The following is an 8,987-nucleotide window of genomic DNA, read 5'->3' as shown; positions in this document are numbered from 1 at the left end:
AAAAAAAAAAAAAGAATTGACATGGAGTTGTCTTCAGAATATTTTGTTCAGTGCAAAAAGTATAATGTGCTGCTATTTCATGTTAGAAAGAACAGAATGTAAGAGGATATGTGTACCTGCTTGTTTGTGCAAAATAAATAAGGAAAGATTGGGCAGAAACTAACGAGATTCGTTATCTATAGAGGGTGGGAGGATAGAATGGAAAGAAAAGGAAAGGATGAGGAGGCATACAGGGTGTAAGGGGTGGGTCCTCTGGGTATATTGGTGTGTATTCTGCTTCGAACCATAGTAATGGTTCTCACACCCCCATGATAACTAAAATCAGCCAGGAGATGAGGAGAATTCAAAGTGAAAGACAAACAGTAACAAATGAACTAATGGTATTTCAGATGAATAACGTAACCATATCTGAATGGTGTGGAGAATAAAAAGAACGAGTTACAATATTTTGATGAGTTACTAGAAAGGTAAAGACAGAAGGAACTGTACGCAAACTCTGTAGTCTAGTTAGTCAATTTGTTTTTTGCAGGGATAGGGTTCGCAACTCGGAAGGTATTCCGTGTTTGTATTCGGGCAAAAATATCTTGTAGGTGATGAGATCGTGGGAGCATATTGAAAAGACATGGGAACTTAAAGGACTCTCAATGGCCCAATATGGGACAATGTGAACAACAAAATAAATAATGACAAGAAGGGTTATGATGCATTGAATAACAATACGTAACAGAATCGCATACACAATAGAATGTCGATGAAATGTAGAATAATGTAAGGATAAGGCAGAAAGGGAAGGTTGAGAGGGCCTGAGTTCAGGCATTTTGACCTAACCACGCTGAACAAGGAAGTTGCCAGCCATGGGCCAGCCTGAGACCATCCAAGGATGGATGATACATGAAGTTCGAGGCCTTGCAAACTGCAGCTTACTTTTCTGTGACAGCAGCTTGTGATTAACCTTTATGGCCTGAGCTCAAGATGATAATGTTAGTCACCTAGGGCTGCTTCCTAACAGGAACATTTAAAGACATTACCGTTGCCCAATAAGGGGCCCTCTTCCTACTCAGGAAAGGACCCCCTACTCTGTGGAGTAGACCCTTACAGAGTTGCTTTGCCTGTCAGCTTAATTCCCAGGGGCACTGTGGCTTACAAACCACTGCCCTTATCTCTCAGTAAACTATCTGTTGCTAGTTGGCTCACTTTCAAATTCTTTCCAGCACAAAGCCAAGAACTCCCTTGGTGAGTTCAGGAAACCCTCGTCCCTTCACTGGGCACCTTCTGCATCAGAAGGAATGATAGACACACACACACCATTAGGTAAAGCCATAGGAATAATTGTCGCAGACAAGAAACATCTTTGGATGCAAAATTAGTAGATAAAAGTGTGATGGGAAATGAGATTTTGCACTGAGCTCTCCTCACAGGATACTAGTTATAAAGGGACCTGAGAATTTTCCCCTTGTGAGAGGACAGAACAATTTCACTTCCAATTGGGGTTGATACGTCAGAGAGAGGTTCTGCCTTTTTGTTTGGATTTTTGAACTTAGATCAGGGAATTGTGTAATTGCTCCTATGTGGGTTTGAGTCAGGCACAGCCTGGACATTGTTTACCAATAACAAATCCTATTGATAGATCCTTACAGAGTTGCTTTGCCTGTCAGGTTAATTCCCAGGGGCACTGTGGCTTATAAACCACTGCCCTAATGTTATTTGTGTCTACTTGGTAGCCAACTCTTAATGTCTCGTATGGGTGACTTCCCCACCCCCACCCCGTATGCAGGACTTATGTTGTTGAGAAATCTCAACTTTCTCATTCCTTTTTCTTTTTTTCAATGGTCTTGAAAATCAGAATTCAGCCTCCTAAACTGACTTCATGTATTATTCCCCTGTACCCCAGCCACTGTTCATCGCTACCATGTTGAGATAGCTCACATTCACCCAGTACAGAGATGCAATGGGAAAGGATTCTGAAGGTCCCAGGGCTTAGGAACTTTACCACATTCTTTGAATCCTCCCAAATATCTCTATGCCAGCTCCCCATATTAGGCTTAGACTAAGGTAGAAAAATACCAGTTAACTCCTAGCAAATTCCTGGGCTGCAAGCCCTCAGCAAAATGGAATGAGTCTGGTTCACTCCCAAGATAGATGGGAAAGCGCTCACTGACTTCCTGCTTGACTAACTCCCCTGAGAAATGGACCAGGAAGTACCAATTGTCCCCAGACCGACCTTTAAGAAATACCAGGTGGAGAAAGTACTGAAACAAAGATGTATGACTAACTGCAAAATTCTGCTTCTGTACAATGCTTGCTAACCTACCTGAGTGCACCTGGGCAGCCTGCGTGCCAACCAGGATGCAGACTTTAGCACTCGGGGCTGCTCTCAGAAACCCATGTTGGGATACCAAGGCAGTCGCTGAGCCTTCAAAAAAAGGACTCCTCTTTAAATATAACTTGTCTGACAGTATAGTCTTTGAGAAACTCCTGAACGTAACACCAGCTCCCAGTTTTTGCCAAAGAAGCACATAGCAGCAGAGAATTCAGCCTACATTGTCACAACTGGAACAACCTGCTTAGTTTTTGTCAGTGATCTCAGAGTGAGGACTGCAATCAGAAAGTGCTCTCCATGACAGTTATGTGGGAGCCTGAGTTTCTTTATCTGGTAGCTTACCTCCCTTGTCTGATTTTGCATATTGTTCTATTCTGCATTAGTGTCTGGGCTGGCTATCTACCATCTGTAGATCATATAATGCTATGAGAATAAAAAATTGTTGCATTCTGTTTTTCCAGAGGTTCTTTTGTAATCCAAGGTCTAGACACATCATTGTTCCTGTAAGTGCATACAAGACTTAGCACGTATGCATATGAGTATATGTGAATTTGAATTTTACGGGAGGAGGAGTTATGGCTTTTATTAAGATCTCGGTAATATACATGACTCCCCCCAACCCAAAGTCATAAACCACTGCCTTACCTCCATTTCACTGCCCCATATTCTATAGTAAGGCTTCCATGTTTTCTTCAAAGCCTCACCTTCTACAGGCTTACCCTCTGGGTCTCAAAAGAGCAAAGACTTACTGGCTTATAGTGTTCTATCCAGTGAAAGGATGTTCCTTTTTACCTTTTTCTCTTTCATGACACCACAACTACCCCACATCTCCTCTGAGAGATTGTGAGAGAGGATACCTGAGAAGGGTGAGGTCTAGAAGAACAGGTGTTCTCAAGGAGACCACAAGGATACACCTGTGGGGTCCTCTCCATGGTGACTCAGCTCTTGGGAATTTGTAAACTTAACTTCCTAGAACTTGGAAATTTCCAAGTTCTGTGAAATCTTGTAATTCTGTAGGGGCTGGAGTAGCATCTCCTGCTTGATTCAAACTGGTCAATGAGAAGAGTACCTATGGGGTGGAACTTTTTGACTGTCGATAAAGAGGGAAAGACCAAGCCAGTTGCGGGGAGCGCGGCCATTTGGAAATCTTCTATGCCCTAAGCTCCCAGCCAACAAATAAAGCCCTTCCTCTTATAAACGTGGTATTTGGGTGCTCTTTCTCTCTTTTGGGCCTCGTCTTCCTGCAACAATTGTTGTTTGACAGTTGACCACCGGCAAATGAGTGATGGATTATGGGAAGGGAACTCTGCTAACTGCAGCTGGAATTTCTATTATTTAAGCCACAGAATTAATACTCTATTAGAAAGTGAAGTTCTCCATAAATATTCATCATAGTGTAGATTTATGTTTTACATGCTTCCATGGGTATTATCGTTCACAATAAAAAGCACCATAAAACATCTTTAAAAAGTATAATTCCATTAGAATGAAACAAATCATCATTAATCACTTCTCCCTTAAATGAAGTTTCTTTAGTTATAAAAATCAACACATTATTTTTTATAACATGCAACAATATAGGCAACCACCACCAACAAAAAAAGCTTAACATTTCACTCATTATTCCATGCACTTGGAGAAATTTCATTGGACATTTATGTTAGGTATATTCTTCAAAATTATTTGACTATATGCATGTGATTGTTTGAAGTGAAAAACTGAATCATGCTTCACGTTCTATTTTTAACAGCTTTATTGAGGTATAGTTGATACATAATAAACTACACATTTTTCAAGTGTCCAATTCAATAAGTTTAGCCCCATGTACCCTCCTGTGAAGCCATCTCCACAATCAAGGTAGTGAACATTTTTATACCCGCCACTTCCAAGGCTTTCTGTGCTCCTTTGTCACACCTGCCCCTCACCCCTCTCTCCCTCAAGCAACAACGGATCTGCTTTGCTACTACAGATTAGTTTGCATTTTTTGACTTTTAAAATTATATAAATCTAATCACAGAGTTCGTGGTATTCTTTGTCTGCATCCTCTTACTTGGCATAGTTATTTTGAGATTTGTCCGTTTTATCGTGTGCATTAACAGTTTGTTTCTGGTCATTGCTGAGTAGTGTTCTGTTGTATGGCTATGTCACAGTTCATTTATGTATCATTCCCCATTGATAGACATTTAGATTGTTTCCCATTTTTTTACAATTATAAATAATGATTGTGAACGAGTCTTTCTTTCTTTCTTTCTTTCTTTTTTTTTTTTTTTGAGACATGAGTCTTGCTATGTTGCCCTTGGTAGAGTGCTGTGGCATCATAGCTCACAGCAACCTCAAACTCTCGGGCTCAAGTGGTCCTCTTGTCTCAGCCTCCCGAGTAGCTGGGAGTACAGGTGCCTTTCACAATGCCCACTTAGTTTTTAGAGATGGGGGTCTCACTCTTGCTCAGGCTGGTCTTGAACTCCTGACCTCCGGCAATCCACCTGTCTCAGCCTCCCAGAGTGCTAGGATTACAGGCATGAGCCACCACACCCGGTATTTTTTTTTTTTTAAGACAGAGTGCCATGTCCTCAGCCTGGCTCACAGCAACCTCAAACTCCTGTGCTTAAGAGATCCTCCTGCCTCAGCCTCCTGAGTAGCTGAGAGTATGGGCACCTGCCACCTGGCCCAGCTCATTTTTCTGTTTTTAGTAGAGACAGGGTCTTGCTGTTTCTCAGGCTGATCTCAAACTCCTGAACTCAACCAATCCTCCTGCTTCGGCCTCCCAGAGTCCTAGGATCACAAATGTGAGCCATCAAGCTTAGCCTGTGTATGAGTCTTTTAATGGGTATGTATTTTCTTTTTTAAGTTAAATATCTTAGAGCAGGATAGTTGGATCCTATGGTAGGTATATGTTTAACATTTAAGGAAACTACATACTGTTCATCAAGTTAGCTGCACCAATGAACATTCACAATAACAGCACATGGGGTTTCAGTGACTCCATATCCTTAGTTAGCACGATCAGTCTTTGTGGTTGGAAAATAAACTAATTTCTTTTTTTCACTTTCAGATTGTCAGAGTTGACAGAGCCCTTAATAAGTTAGTCAAACCTTTCATTTTAGAGATGGGGGTCTCATTTCATAGACAGAGAAGCTAAGACTGAGAGAAGATGAGGAATTTGTTCAAAGTCCCATAGGAAATTAGCGGCAGAGCTGGTAGTTGGACACAATTAATGTGAAGTTTTGCTTTTATTCTGTCTGTGATGCTTTCACTTAGTATATCTTAGTAGAAAAACTTCCTTCCTCTAGCATACACTTTTTAAAATCTGCCCCTCTTGGGGGCAGCTACTGCAGGATAGGGAAAAATTTTTTTTTTTAGTTTGCACTGATGCTTGATCTCTTGTTTACAGGGTTACAGGGGTGACTGACATGCCTTTTTCCATTAAATGAGACTGGTGATAGGAATGGTTGAATGCGATTTGGTTCAGAGGTGTAAGAAATTACCAAAGAAATCCAAAACCAAAAAAAGGTATAGCCTGAGAGGCATCAGTACTAACTAAGCCTTTGTTTCTCTAGGTAAGACATCCCTAGTCATCTTCATTTACCTTGGAAAGATAAAAAGACGCCATAATATAGAGATGATGGGTTTGCTATATATATAACATCCACATGGGAGTCAAATTGGGGGTGGGAGGAAGGGAGAGATATTAGAATAAAAATAAATAGTTACGCATGACCCTTGTGGAGTTGGCCACAGAACGGTGGATGGGCCGGGCCAAATCATGGAGCGATTGGTATGTCCCAAATATACACCCTAATAGGCCCAGGATGCTGATCATGATGTCCTTGGCAATGGTGACACAGTTCATGTCTTCAGAATAAAAGGTAATGATCTCCAGGATGGGTGGGATGATGAGGGCCAGGGCACTGCTGCTCACAGAGCCCACTAGGGAAATGACCAGATCCAGGCGTGGGATGAGGATGGCTGAGATACCTGTGGTGAGAGAAGAAATTTAGAATCACTGAATGTCCCTGCAAAAAATCCATCTCAGAAGCAAACCATTGTTTTGAAGCCCTGGAATCCCATAGATACTACTGAGCAGGCTTGAGCAGCCGATCGGGCAATGCAGCGCTGAACTTCCACCCCTGTCTTAAACCTGAGCACAGATCCTCTCTTTTTATATTTTGTCTCTTGGCTTTTTCACATATAATCTTTACTGAAAGGCTCCTCCACCACTTACCTACTATAACCTCCTGTAATGTATGGGAAATCTCAAGGTCTAGAGGGAGCAGGACCTGCTCAAGGTCACACAGAGCTGAGATGAGAATCCCCTGAGTTGCCCAATCTCAGGTCCTTTCCACTCTACCATGCTCCCTCTCATGTATAGGGAAGAACTTGGCACACGGTAGGTGCTCAATACGTGTTTGATTCTTATCTAGGTGCTGAACCAACCTTTGTCCCATCTGCATTACATAACCTCTGGTGGAAGCAAGGATGTGTAAAAAATGGGAAATGCTTCTATTGCCATCCAAATGTCAAGGACTTATTTTTCTATTCTTAAAAGGATCTTGATAGTTAAGTAGGACATAAAACCTAAAAAAGCACTAGGTTGCCCATCCCCAGGTCTTCTCTTCTATAAATACTCTACCATCTCCACGTCTCACACATAGGATGAACATTTAGCGTAAGATTTTCCAGAGAAGTCCAATTTCAGTAATATGTGAATGAATAAATATCCAGTGTATATGACTTAATTTTATACGACCATATGCTTTTTTCCAAGAACTTTATCAGAACTTATCTATATGCTTTTAAAAATAATTTTTTATTGAGCTACAATAGATATACATGGTTTGGGGGTACATGTGATAATTTAATATATTCATATAATTTATAAATCTTGGGGTACTTGGGATATTCGTCACCTTAAATATTTCAATCATCTGGTTTCTCTACTAACAACATAGAGGAAGCCTGTTCTGGAAAGCATCTGTACAAGCTTGCTGGATCTTTAAGAAAACATCACCTCTTTCTGAAACTGTTCTGACGTATACAATCAGAGCATGACAGAGTCTCATACACTGTCATGGTTGGGGGTCCATTGCCCCTCTGATGGGATGGTCCCTGTGCACAGCTCTCTTTCATCAGATGTTTAATAAGCTGCTTACAGAGAAAAACCAGCTTCTGTCCTCCAGGAGAGCTCACACTGAGGGGATAGAGAAAATATATTCAGGAAAAGCCATAATATAAGATGGACTAGAAGAGTGCTCTAAGAGGGTCATTTCTGGTCATACCAACCCACTGCTCAGAGCTCTTCCTTAGCTCCCCATGGCCCAAACGCCTTAGCACAAGGCCTCTTGAGAGTCAGACCTCCTTTCTCATCTCTCTCCAGTGTTTTTAGTTCTCTGAAGGGGTCATAGGTAAGTAGTTGCCTTGGGTCTAGGTGCCCCCTCTTCCCTTCACATTTACATTCTTCATTCCTTCATCAGTCCATTAACCTCCTAATTATCTTTAGGTCCATCAGAAGGGACTGCCTGGCGTGGCCCAGGGTGAGTTATAGGACCTTCTTATGCGTAGAGGGTGTCTTCTTACAATCTTCACCATCATAAGGTGCATCCTTGAGTTCCACTGAACATTCATCCTTGAGTTCCATTTTAACATTCATCGCATATATTTCTTTGCATATATTTGCCCTTCAACTTTAAGTCCTGTGAGGGCAGGAGCTATGTATCCTTCATTATTCATTTGTATCCCTAGTGCCCAGCACAACATCAGTCAGGTAGCGGGTGATTAACAAATGATGGTTGAATGGATCCTTCAACAATTCAACAGGGGACAGAATTCACAGATGAATAAAGGAAGAAGTGGTCATTGGTCATTCAGCATGTGTATAACAGGAGCAGGACATGTCATTAGGAGGTCAGGGGTCTCTAACCATGTTTTCTAAGGTCCTCAGTGGCTACTTTGTCTTTCACTTCAACTTACATCCTTCCTATTAGAAATGATCTCAAACAATATATCTGTAGGCTTCTGATGTCTTAGTACAGACTGAGAACTCTTATGTCTTAAACCAAGCAGGTGTGCTGTTCTTGCTTGTTGAATCCAACTATTTAAAGCACATTATCTGACAGTCTGCTCTTCTGCTGGACACCTCCAAGAGTTAAAAGATTTCTTCTGACCCTGTACAGAGACTCGACTCTTTCAGCTTTAAACTCTGACTCTTGGAGCCTTTAAGACAAAATTAACTCTCTCCCCTGTATGGTAACCCCACAGATGTTCAAGGACAAATATAAGAATTCCCCGAGCTTTTGTTTCTCCAGGCAAAACTTCCCTAGTTCTTTTGCTTATTCCTCATGGGGCACCTTTTCTTATTCTCTTTGTCTGGACATGCTCCAAAGAAAGAATTCCCCAGCCCTGTTCCTGATGTTTTGCAAACACCTACAATGGCACCTGTGAATGAATGAATGAATGGAAAAGAGTGTGAAGAAAGAGAGGGAGGGCTTGGCCCCTGTAGTACAGTGGTTACGGAGCCAGCCACATACACTGAGAGTGGCCGGTTTAAACCAAGCCCCGGCCAGCTAAACGGCAATGACAACTGCAACAAAAAATAGCTGGGCATTGTGGCAGGTAGACTACTTGGGAGACTGAGGCAAGAGAATTGCTTAAGCCCAGGAGTTTGAGGTTG

At 41.7% G+C, this 8,987-nt stretch overlaps 1 protein-coding gene across 1 annotated transcript in view; it reads right to left on the bottom strand.

Annotated features, from left to right (window-relative positions):
• Nucleotides 1-5,985: 5,985 nt before the first annotated feature.
• The window catches only part of SLC36A3 (solute carrier family 36 member 3), a 29,690-nt gene continuing 26,688 nt past the window's right edge, over nucleotides 5,986-8,987 (bottom strand). The window contains exon 10 of the mRNA XM_003782027.1: nucleotides 5,986-6,295. Coding sequence (XP_003782075.1) covers nucleotides 6,009-6,295 — 287 coding nt within the window. The 3' untranslated portion in view covers nucleotides 5,986-6,008. The remainder of the gene's footprint in view (nucleotides 6,296-8,987) is intronic.

The sequence above is a fragment of the Otolemur garnettii genome, unplaced genomic scaffold (assembly GCF_000181295.1).
Source record: "Otolemur garnettii isolate 467f Iridium unplaced genomic scaffold, OtoGar3 scaffold00003, whole genome shotgun sequence".
Classification (NCBI taxonomy): domain Eukaryota; kingdom Metazoa; phylum Chordata; class Mammalia; order Primates; family Galagidae; genus Otolemur; species Otolemur garnettii.
This window is presented reverse-complemented; position numbering and strand designations above follow the sequence as displayed.